Source organism: Nyctereutes procyonoides, unplaced genomic scaffold (assembly GCF_905146905.1).
Source record: "Nyctereutes procyonoides isolate TBG_1078 unplaced genomic scaffold, NYPRO_anot_genome, whole genome shotgun sequence".
NCBI lineage: Eukaryota > Metazoa > Chordata > Mammalia > Carnivora > Canidae > Nyctereutes > Nyctereutes procyonoides.
Window position 1 is genome coordinate 54,274,250 of NW_026575131.1, and position 22,645 is coordinate 54,296,894.

Genomic DNA, 22,645 nt, shown 5'->3' on the forward strand with positions numbered 1-22,645 from the left:
TGTCGAGGTGGGCCATAAATTAGGGCTCTTGCGGCTTTACCCTGGGGAGCGGGGTCGTGCACAGGCAGGGATAGGGTCCTGGCAGGGTCTGGGCACTTGAGATGGCCGGAAGGCAGCAGGAGCCGCCCCCTGATGCCCCCTTCTCGCCCATGTCTGGCCCCCCTCCCTCCCCCTTTCTCCTCGGCAGCCCACCCTGGTGCCGACGTGGTTGGACGCCAGACTTGGAGCCTTGCTTTCAACTCCATCCACCCTAGGTCTTTGCTCAGCTGCGTGTCAGGCAGCGTGTGTGAGCCTGGGCCCTGCTGGCTTCAGCGGGCTGGCCTCACCACCTCATTACCCCATAGCCACTCAGTGTCCCGCCAGCGTGGGCCCTGGCACCAGCTCAGGGTCACGTCCAGGCCTGAGGAAGGCTGGAGGCCCCATGGGCTGGGAGGGGAAGTGGACCTGCTGAGCCCTGAGAGCGTTCTGGTGTCCCAGACCTGTGACAGTTCCAGCCCTTGGTTCTCTACTGACTGTATCCTCAGTGGCAAGTGGGGACAACAGGGTCCCTCCCTCAGCAATGTGCCGGGAAGAGGGAAGCACCCCTTCCATGCTTTCTGCGGGGAACGGGTCCTTAGGCTCCTGCACCAGGCTGGTGCATCCCTGCTGCCGCTGGCAGGGGGCAGAGCCCACCCATGCTTGACCCGCAGGTCCCCAGGTCCCCTGCCCCTCCAGGCCACTGTCCCCTCCCTCTTCCCACTCAGTCATCCTGCCCGCCACAGCCGGCAGACCTGGGGCAGCAGTGAGAGTAGTTTCCACGGACCTGCTGCTTCAGGTAGGCTTCAGGTAGGTCGCCAAGGGCTGAGAGGGTGACCTGGTCAAGGCCTAGCAGTTGGTCACTTCTCAGCCAGATCCACCCTGCCTCTGCTCCCTGGTTCTTTTTTGTTTTGTTTTGTTTTAATGTTATGTTATTTTAGAAAGAGAGCATGAGTGGGAGAGGCAGAGGGAGGGAGAAAATCTCAAGCAGACTCCAACTGACCTTGGAGCCTGACTCCGGGCTCGATCTCAGGACCCTGAGACCACCAAAACCAAGAGTCGGGTGCTTAACTGACTGCGCTGCCGCCACCACCACACCCCCCCACACCCCCTGCCGCCTTTATGTGAAAGCCAAGCCCCAGAGGAAAAGCAAAAATCCATACCCAGTCCCTTCCCACCCCCAGCCTCAGTTTCCCCTTCAGCCATCTCTGACCAGGACTGTGCTCTACACCTCAGCCCTCTCTGGGCTAGGTGCCAGCGTTGGAGCAAGCGTCCCAGGGCCCCCCAGAATGGGGCAGGAAGGAGTGGCTGCCTACTGGGCTCCAGGGAGCCCCCAAACCCGGCCCCCCCTTGCCTGTAAACATTTATGAGGCTGTAAGGGACTGACATCATCCTGCCCCACACGAAGACCCCAGGGGGCCGGCCCCTGTTTATAGCGTCCCGTATCCCCCCCAACTTTGCCTGGGACCCATGTCCTGCCCCAGCAGCCCCTGCTTGGAGTTCCCCCACCCCACCCTAGCTTGATGAAGCCATTTCCAGCCCCAAGCGGTCTGGTCTGGAACAAAGGGAGGAACTCAGAAAGCCCCCCACCCAAGGTAGGGGGGACTGGGGAGAGCAGGAGGGCTTCCTGGAGGAGGAGAAGTGGGGGGGGCGAGGGAGAGTCTGAACATCCCAAGGTGAGGTCTTGCTACATGTGCTTGAGGGGGAAGAAGATGGATCTGATCAAAGGGCTGACATGGGGGACGGGGCAGGGCCAGCGAGTGAGAACGGGCCTGCTGTGCCTTGCGGGGCACACACTCCCCAAGGACCCCATCCCTGGACACTGCCTGGCCAGGGGACACGTCGGCAGGGGCCGGTGGCCCTGCAGGCTCCGCCAGGGGTCTCGGGCTCCATGAGTCCAGGAAATGTGAGTGAGCTAAATGCAGCAGAGGAAGAACCAGGGCAGCCTCGCCCCGCCGCCAGGAGGGCTCGGGTGGCACCGTTGGCTCCTCTCATCCTTGCAACGGCCCTAGGAGGGCGCTGCTCTGGCTGGTGGTGGTTTACAGATGAGGAAACTGAGGCCCGGCCAGGAGACTTCGTGGGGCCTGGCTCGCAGCAGGCACATGGCGTCGGTTCTGTGGTTATTACCAGCTCTCATGGGGCACCGACCTGTCTCTGGAAGACTCCCCAGGAGGTTGCGATTGGAATATAATCCACTGGGACAAGGCCAGGTGGTCTCAAAACCACCCCCACCCCCGCCCAGAGTCCTCTTACCTCGGAGGGGCGCCTGGCTGGCTGAGTCGCCCAGGTGTCCCGCTCTTGATCTCTGCTCAGGTCTTGTGAGATCTCGGCTCGCTGCGTGCACGCATTGGGCTCCACGCTGGGCATGCAGCGGCTTAAGAAAATAATGAAAAGTTACGTTGCCCGTGGGCCGCGGTGAGACACACCGGTCTGCGGAGAAGGGCGCGTCCTTTCGCCCTCTAACCCCTTTGAGTCCGCCTGACTTTAGAACCTGTCCCGGATCTGCCCACTTCTCACTCCGTGGCCCCAAGCAGGGCCCAGCCCTCCTCACCCCGGGGCCACAGCAGTCTCCTCCCGCGAACCCACACTCCCACCCTGCAATCTGTCTTCCTTTTTTTAAAAAAAATAATTTTGTTTATTCATGAGGGACACACAGAGAGAGGCAGAGACACAAGCCAAGGGCGAAGCGGGCTCCTCGGTGGGACCATGCGGGGCTCCATCCCAGGACCCCGAGTCACGACCAGAGCCACCCAGACATCCTGCAAGCAGCCAGCAGAGGGCGCCCGTGAGCATCCGGGGCTCCCACCACCCTCCGAGTAGAAGTCTAAGTCCTCCCCGAGGCCCCCAAGGCCCTGCACAACCCGCCTGTCTCCTCCCTGCCTTCTCCTCCTTCCTCTCTACCCCTCGCTCACTCTGCTTGCTGTTCCTTCAACACACCCACCCAGTGCTGCCCCAGGACCTTTGTACTGCCTGTGTTCTCTGCCTGGAACACCTTCCCCAGACGTCCCCACAGCTACCCCCTCACCTTCAGTTCTGAGCTCAAATGTTACCTCCCCATTGAGGTCTCTCTGACACCTCACAGAACTGACACCCCACCCAGCCAGCAGCTCCCCACACACCCTTTACCCACTTCTAGTTTTGCCCATAGCTCTTACCAGCTTCTAGATCCCACGTCATTGTCACACTTATGGTCTCATGGACCGTGTGTCTCCTTGAGGTCTGGGATGTACCCTGGCTGGGTCAACAGCCAGCCTAGGAACACAGCAGGGCTCCATAAATATGTGGCCCAGCCCTGCCTCCTGGGTGCCAACCCTGGGTGTGGCGCCATTCACGACACCCCCATTAGATGATGCCTGTGGGGGTGGTTGTGGGGGGCAAGGGGAGAGAAACCGTCCATCACCCAAATCTCAAGTCAAGACTTAGAATCCACTTACAAGGATCTCCTGAGAACCTCTGTGTGCCACGCACTGCCTGGGGCCTGGGGTCACATCAGCCAACAGGACCAACGACATTCCTCTTTGCCGGAGCTCAGTGTCTGGTCTGAAGGGAAAAGTAGTAAAACAGCAGTTTTAAAAAATGAACAAACATGGGCACCTGGGGGGCTGAGTCGGTGAAGCATCTGCCTTCGGCTCAGGTTGTCATCCCGGGGTCCTGTGATTGAGCCCTGCATCGGGCCCCCTGCTCAGCGGGGGGGTCTGCTTCTCCCTCTGCCTCTGCCCCTCCCCTCTGCTCGTGCACTTGCTCTCTCTCTCTCTCTCTCTCTCTCCCTCTCAAAATCTTTTTTAAAAATGAGCAAACATGGGATCCCTGGGTGGCGCAGCGGTTTGGCGCCTGCCTTTGGCCCAGGGCGCGATCCTGGAGACCCGAGATCGAATCCCACGTCAGGCTCCCGGTGCATGGAGCCTGCTTCTCCCTCTGCCTCTCTCTCTCTCTCTCTCTCTCTCTCTCTCTCTCTCTCTCTCTCACTATCATAAATAAAGAAAAAAAATGAGCAAACATGTACACAGACGAGAATGTTTCACACAGAACTGTGCTCGAGAGAAAAACCAAATTGACACAAAAGTCAGGGTGCTGGAGCAGTGGGGTTCTCTAGCTGGGGCCGGTCAGGGAAGGCCCAGGAGAAAGCAGCCTTAGGGTGCTTGGAGGAAGGGTGTTCCAGGCGGAGGGAACAAAGGGTGAAGGCCCTGAGGCTGGATGGAGCCTGGGGCACCCCCACCCAGGTAGGAGGCCGTGCGGCAGGGTGGGGTGCACCATGGGGTCCCTGTGAAGTGAGAGGAAGGACCAAAGTCAGGGCATGTGTTCCCAGGTGGACACACAAGTCAGGGCAGGGACTGCTGTCGGGCTGCTGACTGCTGGGATACCATGTAATCTGTCCCACTTCCACTCTGATGCTTCCAGTTTTCACTTGGGAGTGAAAACACTTCCCTTGTCCTGGCAAAGGACCCCCCCCCCCACCGCCCAGAGCAGCAGCGACCCACCTGAATGCCCCCAAAGGGGCTGCTCTGGGAGAGGGCCTGAGCCCCGAATGCCTTGGGGCACCATACAGCATAGAGCACCCAGGAGCCCCGCTGGGCTCCGGGCAGGCCCTGCACGCTGTCCACGGGGTCCTTATCACAGAGGGGCAGGCAGGGGTCTTCTGACTCAGTGCTGGTGGGGAGCCTCAGCCCAGCGTCACCACCTCAAAGCCTGAAGCCAGCGTAGCCCTCACTTCGGGGGCCTGGAAGTGAGGGGCAGAGCTTTGCCCCCCAAGCCCCGGTCTGGCTTGACATCCAGGCCTCAGAATCCAGCAGAGGCCCCAGTTCTGTAGATACAAGTCATCCCAGGCAGCCCCAGAGTGACTTTGCTGGTGGGGAAACTGAGGCACGGAACAGCCACCACCACCCCCCAGGACCTCCGCTAGCTTCCCTGCAGGTACCCCTACCCTTGACTCTGGTCTGAGCACGGAGAGAGGCCTGGATTGGCCCCCAGCCCCACACCGGCGCTCACAGGTCCCTCCTCCGAGCCAGCCAAGCCTCCGGGGGGCTTCAGGGAAGGCTGGGTGGTCGGCCCCAGCCCAGCCCCGGCTCGCCTCCAGGAGCCCCGCTGGGCTCTGAGCAGTCCCTGAACCAGAGCAGGGAAGGCGTGAGCCAGGGCCAGGGCAGCGCCCTGGGGACCGGACAGGCCGGGGGCGGTCGGGGGTGGGGGGACTCTGAGCCCCGCTGGAGGGGCTGCAGGCAGACCCCGGCCTGGCTGGAAATTCTCTCTCTTTTCTGAAAAACCCATCTAAATGCTTTTGCTTTGCCTCCCCCACCCCCCACCCCCAGCGGCCTTGCTTAAAATCTATTTTACAGTTTTCTTTCTTTCAATAGGTAAAACCGGCTCAGACCACGGAATTTACAATATGCCAAAGGGTGTTCCGAAAAAATCCCTCCCTCCCCAGCCGCCCTCCCCAGAGGCCACCAGCCCGGTGTCTTGTTTCTCCTTCCAGCAATGTTCCAGGCCGAAGCAAACACATCTGTATGTTTTCTTTTCCTCCTACAGAAAATCTGCGGCGCTGTCCCTGCTGTTTCCATAGGCCTGGGTCCGCTTGCCCGACACCACATCTGGGGCCCCTTCCTGCGCAGCGAAGCCCCGTCCCTTGCTTTTAACGGCCGCATAATATTCCAGCCCGTGGCTGCTGCGCCCTTGTCCCCGTGAAAGCACCCCTCTTTGTCCCCCGTGTTTGGCTACTCGCGAGGGCGAAGCGATGACGAAGAGCCTGTTGTAAATGCCATTTCGCGTGTGGGTGAGTAACGCCCACGTGCTCCCTGAAATTTTTCCTAATTAACAATTAACAACTTGTGGGTTTTTGTTTTTTTTTTTTTTTAGAGCGGCTCTGGGTATACAGAAGAACTGAGAAGAGTCCAGAGTTCCTCTGTACCAACTTAGCCCCGCCCACAGCACCCTCATTCCTTAGCAGCTTGCATCGCTGCGCTGCATCTGTTCCAACTGATGAACCCCCATCGATCCGATACTATAAAGTTCACCGTTGACAGTAGGTTCACCCCTGCCAGTGGCGCCCATTCGGTGGGTTTGGACAGATGTGGCATGCCGGGTACCCACCTCCAGAGGATCGGAGTAGCCTCGTGGCCCTACATCTCCCCTGGGCTCTGGCCGTCCATCCCTCCCCACCCACCCCAACCACCCTGGGGAGCCGCTGATCCTTTTACCGTCTCCAGTTTTGCTTTTCCAGAATGTCACAGAGTTGGAATCCCATGGCGTGCATGGCCTCTTCAGGTTGGCTTCTTTCACTCGGTCATGTGTGTGTAAGGATCCTCCGTGTCTTTTTGTGGCTTGAAGGCTCATTTCTTTTTAGCGCCGAATAACATTCCATTGTCTGGATGTCTCACAGTTTATCCATCACCCACTGAAGGGTGTCTGGATTGCTTCCAAGTTTTGACAATTAGGAAAAAAAGCTGCCATAAACATCCGTGGGCAGGTTTTTGTGTGGACATAAGCTTTCAACTCGTTTGGGTAAATACCAAGGGGGTGCGATTGCTGAATCATACGGGAAGAGTATGTTTAGTTTTGCAAGAAGCCTCCAGAAGTGCCTTCCAGGGTGGCGGGACCATTTTGCATCCCCACCAGCAGGGACTGAGGGCCCCGTTGCTCTACATGGTCCCCAGCATCTGGTGCTGTCAGAGCTCCAGATTACAGCTGTTCCAGTAGGTGCATAGTGGTATCTATCTCGTGGTGGCTTTAATTTGTCTAAATGTTTAAATAACCATCTGTTGAGCCCCCACCTGGGAGACAAGCAGGGTTCCAATATCTTTTTTTTCTTTTTTTTTTAAGATTTTATTTATTTGAGAGAGAGAGAAAGAGAGAACCAGTGTTGCGGGGCAGGGGGTGTTGCAGGGGGAGAGGGAGAAGCAGACGGCCCACTGACCAGGGAGCCTGATACGGGGCTCAATCCCTAAGACCAACTGAGCTGAGGGCAGACGCTTAACTGACTGAGCCATGCAGGCACCCCCACCCCCCCACCCCCCCCCCCGTATCTTTAATACGACATGATTTCTTTGCAATTCAGGCTAGGAAAGAGGTGACATAGTACCCCATTTTGGGACACCTGGGGGGCTCAGTGGTTAAGCATATGCCTTTGGCTCAAGGTGTGATCCCAGGATCCAGGGATGGAGTCCTGCAAAGGGCTCCCTGCAGGGAGGCTGCTTCTCCCTCGGCCTGTGTCTCTGCCTCTCTGTGTGTGTCTCTTATGAATAAATAAATAAATAAAATCTTTAAAAAAAAAAAAAAGAAAGAAAGAGGGATACCTGGGTGGCTCAGCGGTTGGGCGTCTGCCTTCAGCTCAGGGGCATAATCCTAGGATCCGGGATCGAGTCCCACATCAGGCTCCCTGTGGGGAGCCTGCTTCTCCCTCTGCCTGTATCTCTGCCTCTTTCTGTTTGTCTCTCATAAATAAATTTTAAAAATCTTAAAAAGGGGATCCCTGGGTGGCTCAGCAATTTAGCGCCTGCCTTTGGCCCAGGGCACGACCCTGGAGTCCCAGGATCGAGTCCCACGTCAGGCTCCTGGCATGGAGCCTGCTTCTCCCTCCTCCTGTGTCTCTGCCCCCCGCCTCTCTCTCTCTGTCTATAATAAATAAATAAATAAATAAATAAATAAATAAATAAATAAATAAATAAGTAAGTAAATAAATAAATAAATATTTTTAAAAAAGAAAGAAATAGTACCCCATTTTACAGATAGAGAAACCAAGGCTCAGAGGGGGACAGCTTCTTGCCCAGGGTCATACAGCAAATGACGGTAGAGCCAGGGCCTTGTGACTGACTCCAGAGAACTTCCACCTGCAGTGTCCCAGGTCCGGGGCACTGGGGACACAGTGGTGAGCAAGGTAGATCCAGTCCGGGGGATCTGGACCCTCCTGAGGCTCCCAGTCCAGTGGGGGAGACAGACACGTGACCAGGCATTAGAACTCAGCCTGCATAGGACTGATGCCAACTAGAATCATAATGGGGTTGAACGGGCAGAGAGGGACCCAGAGGACTCACTGGGCCCGGGCGTCGAAGGAGGCTTCCTGGAGGAGGGGGTGCTGAAGCATGTGGAGGGGCTTCCCAGGAGCAGGAGGAAAAGAGTGAGCCAGGCAGGGGAACAGCATGGAGGATGGCTCAGAAGAAAGAATGGGCTGTAGCCAAGAGCCTGGGCTCCGGCGTGGGAGTCCTGGTGTCCGATCCCAGCTGTCAGCCCCTTCCCTGGGCCTCAGGTTCCACTCCTCAGGGTGCCTGTGCGGATTCAGGAAAGTCCCACAGTGACACGCTTAGCTGAGGCTGGCATGTGGGGAGCCAGAGGGTGGGAGGGCGCCAGGAGAGCCGGGTGGCCCTGCACCCCTGGCCTGGGAGGACCCTGCCCGGGAAGGGGAGGCACTACCAGGGGATGGGGGGGCAACAGGTAAAGGCATCCAGAGATGAAAGGAAATGGCAGAGCGTGGGTGAGGGTCTGCTTCCTGCCCCAGGCTGGCCCCTGGTGGGCCAGGACCCCCACTTTGCCCCAACTCACTCTCTAGCCCCCCTTTAGCGAGGCCACCTGCCGCGGGGGCCTCAGTCCCAGGTGTTCCCTACCCACATGCCACCCCAGTGACCACCATTAAAAATGAATAATGAGCCAGAGGGCCTGGACTGGGGGCTGAGAGGTCCCCGGGGCCCCCCGCCCATCTGGCTCCCTCCCGCCCTCCACTCCAGCCCCTGGGAAACTCATCAGGAGTCACCTTGCTGAAGGGCCCTCTGAGCACCTTCTGTGGCTTAGTCACCCGCCCGCCCTCCCCGGATGCCCCCTTCCCTGCCAGGGAAAGTTGTCAGGTTCAGCAAACAAAAATGCAGATGGCCAGTTGAGTTCAAACCTCGGGTAAACCATGAAGCACGATTCAGTGTTTGTTAGCACGTGTCCCATCCAGTGTGGGGGACACACTTCTCCGAAAACACCATCTATTGTTTATCCGAAGTTCAGATTCGGCTGGATACTGTCTGGCGGCCGTTTCTAATCCCACCTGGACGGATCGTGGGCCTCAGTTGTCCTTTCTGTGTTACGGGTGAGTACCCTGGTGCTGATCAACACTGACCGGTCAGAGGGACCCTGCCCCTCAGAAAATGCTGGGGGGCTCCCATCAGGTGTATCCCCCCCAACTTGGAGCTCCAGGGTGGACCAGACTAGGGGCCCAGGTAGGATGGGAGAGGCTGAGGCCACAGCTGTCTGCCAACCACAACGGTCGTGCTGAAATTGTGACTCCGGAGAAGAAAGCAGGGGCTCCGCGCCGCCTCCCCCAAGTATCCCCTGCCTGAGGTCTGTTAGCTCCCTGACCCTCCGCACAGCCCCGATGGCGAGGGCACAGTCCCCAAATGCCACGTTTGAATCTCTGCTCTGCCCCTTGCGAGTTGTACAACCTAGAACCAAGGGTTCTTGCTCGGCCTCAGTCTCCTCGTCTGTGATATGGGGCTAATACTACTACTGAGAACAGTACCCAAGTCTCGAGGCCGTCGGGAGGCTTAGGTGCATTCATATATTCAAGGAGCTTGGCCTGGCACAAAGTTAGCCCTCACTTAAGCGATGGCCTGTCCTGGCCTCTCTCCCGGCCCTGGAGGGAGGGACTGAGCGGGAATCAGAGGCTAATTTTAGCCCTGATGACACCCCTGGCCGCCTGCCTTGTCCAAACATCCTCAGCCAAGCGTGAGGTTCAAAGCACCCCCCCCCCAACCTCCGACATCCAAGGAGCCTGTTTATTCATTCCTGTTGGCGAGGCATTCCTTGCCTGCCCGCGCCTGCCACCCGGGGCCCCCTGTCGCCTGCCCTGTGTCACCCAGGGCAGCCACGTCTCACCTGTAGGCCACTCAGAGACAGCCACGGGCAGGGCGGTCAGGGTGGGGGGCAAGGAAGAGGGTGGGCGAGCGTCCCTTCTGCCCCAGAGCCCGGAGTCCCCCCGAAGTCTTCATTAATCATTTCCCAAGTCGGATCCCAAGCTTCTGTCTGTGTTGAATCACAGATGCTGTAAATCATGCAGCACCTGCTCACCGAGCAGCGACAGGGTGCCAGGTCCTACTGGGACCCAGGCACCGTCCCACGGGGCGCCCAGTCTTGCGGGAAGGCAATGACAAGCCAGGAGACAGAATTTTCCAGCTGTGCTTAGTACTTTCACTCATTCATTCATTCATTCATTCATTCATTCATTCATTCATGGCATGTTTATTCAGGCCCTCTTGTGTGTCCGGCAGGGTTCAAGGTGCTGGGGCTCAGCAGGAAACAAAGGGGCCCGGGATCCCTCATGGGGCTGACTTTCTGGTGGGAGAGAGGCAAGAGCAGATGAGGCCAATAAGTCGAACACGTGGTCTCGATGAATGGTAGTAGTGCTGTGGGCAGAAATAAAGCAGGGGGTGGGGGGTGCGGGGGGGCGCAGGTAGACAACGAGTCAAGAGAGCGATACCTGAGGCAGCCATGTGGGTATCAGGGAGAGGGTGCCACGCCAAGGGAACAGTACATGTGCAAAGGTCCTGGGGCGTGAATAGTAGAGGCACGCGGGGAGACAGGGCCGGACCTGGGGGGCTTTGCCCCTGAGACTGATGACAGCCACGGGAAGGTCTTGAGCAGAGGGCACATGAGATGGGCCCCCAAATTCCACCATCTGGCTCAACCCTTGTTCCCAGGCCAACCCCCAGTGCCCGCGGGGTTGAGGGCCGGGCAAGGGGCGGCAGCTGGGCCGGGAACCAAGTGGCTGCAGGTGGATTCCGACCGTGAAGGAGGACTTCCTGGGTAGGGGGAGATCGCTGCTTGCCGGGGCGTGCGGGGGGGGGCGGGCAATCCTGGGCACATCTGCACGTGGCCTCTCCATCTGCTCCCTGCAGGCCCAGGCCCGGTGCCCAGGTCACTGGCATTCCTGGCCCAGACTTTTGCCAGCGGAGGGACAGGTGTCAGAACTCTGGAAAACGTCCTCCAAAAACAAACCAACGAATTCGCTGCTTTTCTGTTTCCTTGTCCCAACAGATCTCGGAACCGCTCTCTGTCTTGCAAAACACCCCCAGTGGCTTTCCTGATCCCAAAAGCGCCACACACGCGCTCCACCAAAACCTGTCCCGGGTGAGAGGAGAAAGGGCCCTTTGTTCCCCGGCCCCTCGTCCCCCCTGGAACCTTCTGGCTCCCCGCGCCAGGCAGCGGCGGCGGCGCACCTCGGCACTGTGGTTTCTTCACGCAGAGTTTTGCAACAGCTTTTTTCCACTCGACAATAGAGGGCCCCACAGCTTTTATTTCCAGAAATTGGAAAATGAAGCGTGTCCGGCCCCCGCCGGCTCACCCACCTTGGGCTGAAATCTCAGCCACGTGAAGCGGCCGGGCTGGGGTGCCAGGGGGGCAGACCCCAACATGCCCGGGGCCGGGGCTGCCAGGTTCCCATCACCTGGCGCCTGCCCCTCCCTCCACGCAGCAGCCCCCGGCACCCTGATGATGGGCACGAAGAGGCTCTTAAAGATGACCTGGCAGGGGAAACTGAGGCCCAGCAAGGGGGGGGTGGCCCAGGCCTGAGGGTGTCCAGCCCCTGCTCACAGTCCCGCCCCGCAGGGACCCTAGAGCCTTGCTGGGAGGATGATGGTGAGGTGCCGGGTCACCTGAAGAGGGCGCCAGCCCTGGCTTCCTTCTGCAGAGGAGGTGACGAGGACCCTGAGAGGTACTCACCGGACGGATGGACGGATGTCACACAGCTGTCAGAGCTCAAAGTCCGTTCTCCGAAGCTCTTTCGGTCAGGTTCCAGCCCAGCCTACCATCAGGGGCTGCAGGTGGATTCTGACTTTAAGAATTTTTATTTTAGGGACACCTGGGTGGTGCAGCGGTTGAGCATCTATCTGCCTTTGGCTCAGGTCATGATCCCGAGATCCTGGGATCGAGTCCCACATCGGGCTCCCTGAGGGGAGCCTGCTAATCCCTCTGCCTCTCTCTCTCTCTGTCTCTCATGAATAAGTCAATAAAATCTTTTAAAAAAAAAGAATTTTTATTTTATGTATTCATGAGAGACACACAGAGAGAGGCAGAGCCACAGGCAGAGGGAGAAGCAGGCTCCCTGTGGGAAGCCCGATGCAGGATTCGATCCCAGGACCCCGGGGTCACACCTGGGCCAAAGGCAGACGCTCAACCACTGAGCCATCCAGGCATCCTGGATTCTGACTTTAAATGAGACCTTCCAGAACATTTTGGGGTCAGGGGAAATTGCTGTTCTCTGCAGAGAGCAAGAGCCCAGGGAGACTGAAGGGTCTTCCTGGTGGGGGGAGGAGATGGAGGAAGGTGAATTGCAGACACTCAGTGAGCCTCAGTTTCCCTGTCTGCACTGTGGACACTCGGTAATCCCTGCTATGCCTTCAACTGGGGGCCGAGGGGAGGACGGAGGAGCACCAGTGGGTGAGGGTGTGGGAGGCCTGGGGGACCCCTGCCAAGCCCGCCAGTAACCCCAGGGCTGAGCCAGCCGCACTGGGCCCATCGCTCACCTGCCACCCACATTACACACCTGGGGCCGCTCTCCCCCTGGCTGGCTGCAAGCCAGGGGTCCTGGGAGCCCAGGCCGGGGCGGCCTTGCAGGCTGGGGCAGGGCCAGTCCCAGGGTGGGGGGGAAGGTAAAGGTGGAGATTAGGGACCCTTGGTCCCTAGGGCCACTGCCTCCCATTGAACTGATGTCTGAAAGCTGAACATCTCCCTCTTCCCGGAAGTTTCTCCGAGGCTCAGAGGGGAACCTTCCTTGGACCCCCAGCCACCTGGGCCAACATCGGGGGATGCTAGGGTGACCTCATCATGCCTGCACCCCCATCACCTTTTCACGTGCCTCAGATCACCCATGTGGTTCATTTCTTACCCCTCGCAGGCCAAGGGGCCCCCTGCCTGCCTCCTGAGCCGCCAGCCACCCTTGGCTCACAGCCCTGAGGCCCCAGGGGGAAAGAAATTTCCAGGAGGCTGGCATCTCCATCATTCACCCAGCCCAGGGAGCAAGGCACTGGGGGTCCGATGCAGGCAGAGACCCCAGGTAGGGCAATGAGGCCCTGCCTCATCCCACACATCGGTGCTACCTCGTCCTGAACCCAGGGGAGGGGGTCCCCCAATCTGGGCTCTGGGACCAGCTTCCTTCCAGGGAGGCCTGCCTGGCACTGGCTGGGCAAGCCTTGCCCAGAGAGGGTCAGGAAATCTCTCAGGTCACACAGCAAATTCAGGATAAGCACCGGGTCCCTCTGGCTTTAGGCAGGAGAGGTCCTCGGACCCCCAAAGCCCGGACCCTAGAGCTTGACTGCAGGTCCACTTGCACATCCTAAGGCCAGTAGGTTCCAATCCCAACCCCCCATCCCACTTGCCAGGTGTTTGAAGCAAACAATAAAAAATAGCAATAGAGCCTGAAATAAAATTTTAGTAGTATGAGGCCATAACACTAAACGAAGGGAGGGGAGGCCCAATGGGCGAAGGCTCCCTGGGGCAGGTGGCATGTTGAGAAGGAAGAGAGAGAGTAAGGGAGGGGAGTGGAAGGTTCCAGGTGGAGGGAAGCAGCGCGGAGGGAGGGCAGGAGGGAGGAGCGAGGGTGGGCCCTGGGCCGGGTGTGCAAGCTGGCTGGGGGTGGGGGTGTTGAGCACTGTGCCAATCACGCAATGACCTGCCCCCCCATACCCAGGGGGTCGTTCTCAGTCCCTTCAAGTGGCGGATCGGATCGGGGTGGGGAGGGAGTGAGCAGAAGCAGAGTGACCAGGAGCCTTACTGAACCCATGAACCCCAATCACCAGCTTCCCCTTCCCTGTGGTTGGGGCAGCCTGACGTCAGGGGCTCAGCCTGGCTTCGGTCAGTGACCCCAGGAGCACCTCCAGCCTGCAGCCCTCGGACAGGCAGCTTTGGGGGGACTGGTGTGAGGAAAATCCGCGTCGGTGCCCCCCAGCCTAGCTGCTCCTGCTTGAGTCCCTGCCCCAGTCGTGACTCAGGGGGTTGGGGTCCTGAGGTACTGTCGTGGGGTGGGGGGTGGGGCTCCATGGACGGCACCACCTCCATCACCTGTCTGGCCACCGTGACAAGTGGATCCGAACCAGGGGGCCCAGAAGCAGGTTGGAGAGGAGCAACCCTGGGGGCCCCCCCATCCAGCTGCCATCCCAGCCCACCCGGAGCTTCAGGACGAAGCCTCTTGGAACCTTCCCGGCCCAGCCCGAGGGCCGATAAAGGGGTCCTTCTGGGCTCCTCTGGGGCATCCCAAAGTGATGACTTCTGCAGCAGAGCCATCCTGCTTGGATGCTCCCCTAGATGGGCCGCTCGCTCCCTCTGGAGACAGCAGCAGCGAGCACGGCCAGTGGCGCCCGTACTTGCCCATTCACCCACCACGGGAGAGAAGGGACCTGCTCTGGCCTTGTCCGAGGCTCAGCGGGGAACCTTCTGTGAACGCCAGCCACCTGGGCCAACATCAGGGGACGCTAGGGGGACCCTGTCATGCCCAGGCGCTGGGCATTGAGAGTCCCAGGTCCCTCAGGGAGTGGAAGGCAGGACGGGGCTCCGACCCAACACACCTGAAGACGCAGCCAGCCAAACTTTGATCACCCGTGTGGAATAGGTAGAAACTTCTGCCCCCCCCCCCCACTAAACGCCTGCTTTGGGGTTTGTTGATTTGTTTGTTCGGCGTTTTTTTGTTTGTTAAGATTTTATTTCTAAGTCCTCTCTGCCCCCAGTGTGGGGCTCGAACTCACAACCCCAAGATCACCGACGGAGCCAGCCAGGTCCTCCCCACGGGTCAAAATCCTTGACCCGCGACCTGATCTCTTATTCCCTCTTGCTCTTCCGCTTTCGCTTTCGTGTCCTGTGTCCTCGCAGGGCTGCAAGTGCAGCAGAAAAAGTGAGTGTGGCCCAAGCTCCCCGGGAGGTGGGGCGGGGACACTTCTCTGCGCTGAACCAGGTGCACAAAAGGGGGCAAGGGGCAGTGTCTCCGGCAGAGCAGGAGCATCACCGGAGGCTCCTTAGTGCGCTTGGGAGTCCGGGTGACCTGCCGGAGGGAATCCCCTTTGGCCTGGTCTCCATTATCAGCAGGGTGGCTGTGGGAAGGCTCCAGTGTCGCCCTGGCCATGGGCCCGGTGACACTAAGATGGACAGCTCATGAGTTATAATTTAATAAGTCACCAGATAATTCCCCCCCACACACACAGCAGAGAGCGAGCCGCGAGCCAGGAGCAGATCTGGGGCAGCCTCCCATGCCCGGCAGTGCCCTGCCCTAGGAGACCGTCAGCCTCCCAGAACCTCCCAGAACCTCCAGTGGCCGGGACTGGCTACACGCTCAGATGCTGCAGCTCCGGGCAGGTGAAGCAGCCTCCCGGAAGTGATGTCCTTCCCATCTGGGGACGGGGAAGGGTGACTCCCAGGAACTGGACTTCAGACTCTCAGCAGCCTGTACCAGCCTCCTCCTTCGTGGTCTCCCAGCCTCTGCTCTGTCCCCAGGGGCCTGTCCCCTACACGGTGGCCTGAGAGAGTCTCAAAGCAGGAGTGGATGCCGTGACTGCTCTGTGGGAAGCCACATGTGGCTCCCTATCCCGCCACCGACTCCCTAATTATTAGTGGTGTTGAACATCTTTTTTGTGGTTATTTCCATATCTGTATATCTTCTTTGGAAAAATGTATATTCAAGTTCTTCACTCTTTTTTTTTTTTTTTTGAGTGGGCTTCCGACAGACAGATGTTCATTTTTTTATTTTTTTTAAATTATTTATGATAGTCACAGAGAGAGAGAGAGAGAGAGAGAGAGAAAGGCAGAGACACAGGCAGAGGGAGAAGCAGGCTCCATGCACCGGGAGCCCGATGTGGGACTCGATCCCGGGTCTCCAGGATCGCGCCCTGGGCCAAAGGCAGGCGCCAAACCGCTGCGCCACCCAGGGATCCCCAGATGTTCATTTTTTAATGAAGTTTTTTATTGGTCTGCCCGCCCCAGCACAGACCATAGTCAGACCCCCCCTCCTTGTGGCCTGGCCTCTGCTCCAGCTGTGACCTCAGCTCCAGCTCAGGAAGGCCCAGTCCCACTGAATTCCCCCATCCCTCCGTACCTTTGCTACCTCAGGACCTTTGCACAGGTTGTTCACCTGCCCAGAAAGCCCTTCCCACCCTTTTGCAAAAGGAGCTCCTATGGCTTGAGCTCGCAGCTCACACAACCAGGAAGGCCAGACCAGGTCCCACCCTCCTCGCTCGTTAAAAAAGAAAATCTTCTGCTTACTTAGGAGTTCCGTGTGTTCTTTTTTTACCCACTTGCTTCCTGCAGTATCCCTGAGGCCCACCCAGCGCACAGCCTGTGGTCAAGAAATGTCTGTTGACTGACTATACACGAGAGTGGGATGTGGTGAAAGGGGAGGTTCGTAGCTGGAAATTGCTCGCCTCCCCCTTCCAAGGACCCCTGCCCACCCCTCGGCAGAACCCACTTCCAGAACCAGCGGCTTAGGTCACCCCTTCATGGATGGGTCAACAGTATGCCCACAGCCTCATAAGCCTTAGCGGCGGGAGGTGGGGGGTGGGGTGGGGTCACTCTGGTCCCCACCTTCTGGTACTGCCCGTGATAGGACCATCGGGTCCCATGAAGTTAGGGTCTCACTCCTACTAGCCTGCCCTCTGCCCCCACCTCAGAAGCTGGCCGTAAGCCTAGGCGATCCCCTGTACTTTTTTTCAAGATTTTATTTATTTATTTGAAAGAGAGAGAGAGAGGAGATCCCTGGGTGGCGCAGCAGTTTAGCGCCTGCCTTTGGCCCAGGGCATGATCCTGGAGTCCTGGGATCGAGTCCCGCGTTGGGCTCCCTGCATGGAGCTTGCTTCTCCCTCTGCCTGTGTCTCTGCCTCCCTCTCTCTCTCTCTCTCTCTCTCTCTCTGTGTGTGTGTGTCTCTCTCTGTCTCTCATTAATAAATAAATAAAAATCTTTAAAAAAATTTTAAAGAGAGAGCCTGTGTGCACAGGTGGGGGAGGGGCAGAGAGACGCAGACTCCCCGCTGAGCAGGGTGCCCCAGCGGGCCTCCATCCCAGGGCTTATGTTTATTAGATTATTAAAGGACCTGATAAACGACCCGAATCGATAGCGACACGGAGAGAGGCACAGGGCAGGGTACGGGCTTCCTCGCCTTTCCAGGCAAGTGAGTCCTGCCAGTCGCCAGCTGCTCACCAACCAGGGAGCCCCCAGCCCTGTCCTTCTGGGGGGTTCTGGAGACTTCACACATAATGATGGCCTTACTCATCGGACGGGTGCTAATTCACCCTCCTGGCAACCAGCCCCAACTTGGGTAGGTCCAGACGTCACCTCCACTCACAAGACACCCATTTCACGGTTATGGCTCCCATGGCTGAAGGCTAAATCCATCCAAGAACTGGGTTTGGGTAATTTGGATGACCAGACACCCGGGCGCTTCTTATAAAGGCTTGTATCACAGAGGACACTGGGGGAGTCCCGCCGCTGGCTTTTCGGTGACGGCCGGGCTCCCGGGGCAGGGCACCTCGGGTCACCTGATGGCAGGCGTGGGGGTTGGACTGCACCTGAGCCGCCCCACAGCGGTAGCTCCATTTCCTTTTCCTCCCTGGTGTCTAACCCACACCCTGAGAAATCTGCTGCACCTCTGTGTTAAACCCCCTGGTCACCTGCCAGCCGCCCCTGCCCACCGCCGCCCCAGGTAAGGCCTCTTGGGAAGAACTCACCACCACCCCCCAGAATGCAACAGAAGCCCCCCTGGGCGAGGCCTCGGGACTGTGCTCCTAGGGTCTTTCTAGGCCCAGGTGGGCCCCGAGGTGGAGTCGGGGGGAGTGGCAGGTTCCAATTAAGGGTCCAGACCACAGGTGTAGAGCCCCCACGGGCCGGGACCCCATCGGCACCCCAGAGCCCTTCAGAGTTCTTGACCTTGGACTCTCTCCTGAATAAAGGGAGGTTTTGTGTTTGGTTTTAGTTTCGTTTCTTTCTTTCTCTGGTCCTTCCTTCCTTTCTTTCTTTTGTAAGGTTTTATTTATTTATTTGAGAGAGCGAGGAGGCAGAGGGAAAAGCAGGCTCCCCGCTGAGCAGGGAGCCCGATGCTGGATCCTGGGATCCTGACCTGAGCCGGAGGCAGACGCTTTTTCACCGGCTGAGCTACCCAGGTGCCCCAGTTTCTTTTGTTCTTTCTTTTTTTGTTTTTTTTTGTTTTTTTTTTTCCTGATTTTTGGGGCATCCCAGCGCAGCAGCATTTTTCATTCTATTTCTGAGAAAAATGTATCTCAGGTTCAACTCGGCAGGGATTCCCGCATCCCCGGTAAATCTGTGGTTGCATTATTTTAAATGTAACATCCAGGGGACGCCTGGGTGGCTCAGTGGGTTAAGCTTCCAAATCTCCATGAATTCAAGGTCATGCACTGGGTGGGGAGCTGACTCTCCACTGCTCCCTCTGCCCCTCCCTGCTCTCTCTCTCTCTCAAAAACTAAAAAAGTAAAGTAAATATAATAAAATGTAACATTTCATGGGCCCTCGGGTGATTCAGTCAGTTAAGCGCCTGCCTTCAGCTCAGGTCATGATCTCAGGGTCCTGGGTTCCAGCCCCGAGTCAGGCTCGGGCTCCCTGCTCAGCAGAGAATCTGCTTCTCCCTCTCCCTCTGCCCCGTCCCCTTCCCACTCGTGTGTTCTCTCTCAAATAAGTAAATAAAATATTTAATAATAAATAAATATAAATAAATAAAATATAACATTTAAAATTTAAAATGTGCTATTGGGGCACGTGGCTGGCTCCAGGATGGGCAGGGTGGGAGGCGGTGAGGGGGACCCACGTTGGGTGTGGAGCCTACTTAAAAATAAATAAATAAATAAAATGTTGCATTATTTTAGAACTTGTGGCAAAATACATGTGACATACAATTTGCCCTTTTACCCATTATTCAGTGTACAATTCAGCGGTATTAAGTGCATTCTCGATGGGGGGCAGCCATCCCCACTGGTTCCGAAACTTCCTCATCACCCCACACGTGAGCTCTGGTCCCAATAGCAGAAATTTCCAATTCCCCGTCCACCCTCCCAGGCCCCTGATAATCTACCCCCCCACACCCCGGTAACATTTAAATGACCTCCCGTCCCTTTGAATTTACCTCTGCTAGATGTTTGGTGGAAGTGGACTCCAAAACCTCGGGTCCAACTGTCTTTTCCTCCTGCGCGCAGGCCCTCCAGGTTCCTCTTATTGGAGCCACTGTGAGGATGTCCTTCCTTCTAAAGTTCAGATTATTCCAGCATGTGGATGGACACCCTTCTGTTTATCCAGTCCCAACCTCCACGGGCATCTCGGCTGTTGCCAAATTTTGCCAGTTGAGAACCGTGCGATTATGAGAACAGCAGAGGTGTTTCGTGCAGAAGCGTACAAATATTTGAGCCCTTGCTTTCAGCTCCTTTGGGTGGAACTCAGGAAGTGGAATTGCTGGGGGCAATGGTAACTCTTGGTCCAGTATTCTTTCTTTAAAAAAAAAAAAAAGATTTAATTATTTATTTATTCGTGAGAGACACAGACACACACACACACAGAGAGAGAGAGAGACAGAGAGAGAGAGGCAGAGACACAGGCAGAGGGAGAAGCAGGCTCCATGCAGGGAACCCAATGGGGGCCTCGATCCCAGGACCCTGGGATCACAGCCTGAGCCCAAGGCAGACGCTCAGCCACTAACCCACTGACCCATCCAGGTGCCCCTACACTGTTCAGTTTTTAAATAACTGTTGAAATTAAATAATATTTATCTTTTCCTCAGTTGCATTAGCCACATGACAAGTGTCACAGCCATTGTGGGGCCACCATGCTTGTGTGCTTGGTTGCTTGCTCCCTCAAAAAAAAAAAAAAGAAGAAGTACTGGTTTCTGGAAAACCTAGATCTCCCTGACGCTCTGTGCTGAGAGGATGATTTTTTTTTTAATATTTATTTATTTATCCATGAGGGACACAGGCAGAGGGAGTAGCAGGCTCCATGCAGGACGCCCGATGCGGGACTCCATTCGGGGATTTCCTGTGCTCTCCCCACAAACTGGCCAGGCTCTCCTGCACCCCAGGCCTCTGCATGGGCTGTTTCCTTAGATAGGAACACCTTGTCCCTCAAGCTCTCGGTACCTGGTGAGCTCTTGCCTAACCTACAAGGCCCAAGCCCACTGTAGCCCTCCCAGACAGAGACCTGGGTTCAAGCCTCCACTCCAGGGCAGTGGGGAAGAGTCTGGCAAAGGCTGGGAGGGGCAAGGGCAAGGGCAAGGTGGGACGTGAGAGCCCTGGGGGGCTACTCCACCTCCCTGGGACCCCTCCCCGGATTCAGAGGATGCAGAGCCTGGGCTCTGGGGCCAGACTCCACTGCTGGGATTCCAGCTATGCCTTTGTCTCCCACCGAGTCACCTGGCCTCAGGTGGCTCATCTGTAAACTTGCAAAGAGCAACAGTGCTGACCTCAGGACTCAAGAATGTCACTTGGGAAACCCAGGTTTGTGGGCAGGCGTGGGCTTCACGGTTCCTATCACTGATGCTGTCTCTGACCCGCCCCCCCGCCCTCCCCAGCTGCACTGATCCATGGATCCACACAACCTGGCCAAGATCCGATGTCCCTGGCGCCACTATCTCTTCGGGGTGCTGTTCCAACTGCTTTTGGCTCTGTGTTTCTTCTCTTACATGCGTTGGTCCCAGGAAGAGCCCGTGTGGTCCTTCATGTCCAGGACCAACACAGCAGAGTCTCCCACCACGGCTCCCAACGGGTCGGCAGGCCCAGTGACCTCCCAAGGGGCACCCTGCCAGGCCACCCGTGGGTCCTCTGCCCGCCGGCCCCTGCTGCTCCTGCTGTGGACATGGCCATTCCACAACCCTGTGGCTCTGTCCCCCTGCTCAGATATGTGGCCGGGCACGACCGACTGCCGGCTGACTGCCAACCGCAGCGTGTACCCTGAGGCGGACGCAGTCCTGGTGCATCACCGAGAGGTCAGCTACAGGCCGAAGGAGCAGCTCCCGGCGTCCCCTCGGCCACCTGGCCAGCGCTGGGTCTGGTTCAGCATGGAATCGCCCAGCCACTGCGCTCAGCTGAAGGCCTTGGATGGATATTTCAATCTCACCATGTCCTACCGCAGAGACTCGGACATCTTCACGCCCTACGGCTGGCTGGAGCCATGGCCGGGCCAGCCAGCCGCGCCCCTGGTCAACCTCTCGGCCAAGACCGAGCTGGTGGCCTGGGTGGTGTCCAACTGGAGGGAGGACTCGGTAAGGGTGCGGTACTACCACAAGCTGCAAGCTCACGTCCAAGTGGATGTGTATGGACAGCGCCACAAGCCTCTGCCGCAGAGGAACATGATCCAGACGCTGTCCCAATACAAGTTCTACCTGGCTTTCGAGAACTCCTTGCATCGCGACTACATCACGGAGAAGCTGTGGAGGAATGCCCTGGACGCCTGGGCCGTGCCCGTGGTGCTGGGCCCCAGCAGGAAGAGCTATGAACAATTCCTGCCTGCCGACGCCTTCATCCACGTCGACGACTTCCGGAACCCCAGGGACCTGGCCCAGTATCTGCTGTCCCTGGACAAGGACGACGCCCGCTACCTCGCCTACTTCCGCTGGCGGGAGACACTGCGGCCTCGAACCTTCAGCTGGTCCCTGATGTTCTGCAAAGCCTGCTGGCGGCTGCAACAGGAGTCCGCCTACCAGACGGTGCCCAGCATAGCCTCCTGGTTCACCTGACGGGCAGCTTGGGCCCGGGCTGCTCCGCACCACACCTGCTGGGCACCTCACCTGCCTGGGACTCATCCGCTGCGGGAGGGGCGTCTTCACCTCCTGGGAATGACACCTGCCAGGAATCCCACCTACCTGGGACCTGGGGCGCTGGAGAGCTCACTGACCTGGGACTTCAGCTACCACACTCTGCGCCAGGAGATGGGCTCCGGGGACCTTACCTGCTGGGGCCTCAGTCCTGGGAGTCTCAGCTGCTGGGGACTTTGGCTGTCGGTGACCACATGGCTGGGGATCGGCACCCAGACACCTAGCCTCACTGGGACTCACGTGCTAGGAGCCCCACCAGCTGCGGTGCCCCTGCTACATACCTCGCCCACTAACGCCTCACCCCAGGCAACTGGCTTTAGGGTCCCGCTCCCCGGTGATGGGTCTGCTGGGTCCGGGAGTGGTCCTCTTGCTGTTGTGGACTGCCCGTGGGGCACGCCGATCGGCAATACTGGCAGCATTCTCCAGATGGGAATGCTCTGGTAAACCCGGTGTCTTCTCCCTGATTCCAGAACAGCCGTTCTCACCCCAGGGTGACTCTGCCTTCCAGGGCGCCCTCGGCAAAGTGTTGGGAGGCTTGTGGCGGTCACAGCAGCACACGGCCTGATAGCACCCAGTGGGTGGGGCCGGGGATGCCGATCCACAGCTCACAGGCCCAGCACGGCCCCGACAACCAAGAGTGGCTTGGTCACCAATGTCAAGAGGTGGAAAAACCCTGAGGCCAAGCCCCACAGTGGGGGGGGGGGTGAAGGCCAGGCAGTCTGGGTTCGGGGGGGCAGGCCCTGCCAGCAAAGGTGAGGGGGAAGACCGTGGGAGCCGTGAGAGTGTGTGATAAGTGGTGACCCAGGAGTCTGCGAGTGAGACCACTGGCTTCGGTACCCCATGGGGTGCGGGCAAACACCTGAGCCCTGTGATTTTGCCCACGAGAG

General features: G+C 58.1%; 1 protein-coding gene and 1 long non-coding RNA gene across 2 annotated transcripts; one reads left to right on the forward strand and one right to left on the reverse strand.

Moving 5' to 3' along the window:
• Positions 1-1,536: 1,536 nt before the first annotated feature.
• LOC129521972 (uncharacterized) lies at positions 1,537-19,440 on the reverse strand. Its single transcript, XR_008666881.1, has 4 exons — positions 19,086-19,440; positions 3,450-3,555; positions 2,269-2,389; positions 1,537-2,169 (listed from the first exon to the last, which is right to left on the reverse strand). It is a non-coding gene; the product is annotated as an uncharacterized LOC129521972 (long non-coding RNA).
• A 1,088-nt stretch (positions 19,441-20,528) lies between these two features.
• On the forward strand, positions 20,529-22,041 carry FUT6 (fucosyltransferase 6). Its single transcript, XM_055344464.1, has one exon. The coding sequence runs from the start codon at positions 20,529-20,531 to the stop codon at positions 21,678-21,680; it is 1,152 nt and encodes a 383-aa protein (XP_055200439.1). The 3' UTR covers positions 21,681-22,041.
• Positions 22,042-22,645: the final 604 nt, after the last annotated feature.

Bases quoted from the DNA above. Each gene is read 5' to 3' on its own strand.
- FUT6 (XM_055344464.1), top strand. From the start codon at position 20,529: ATGGATCCACACAACCTGGCCAAGATCCGATGTCCCTGGCGCCACTAT.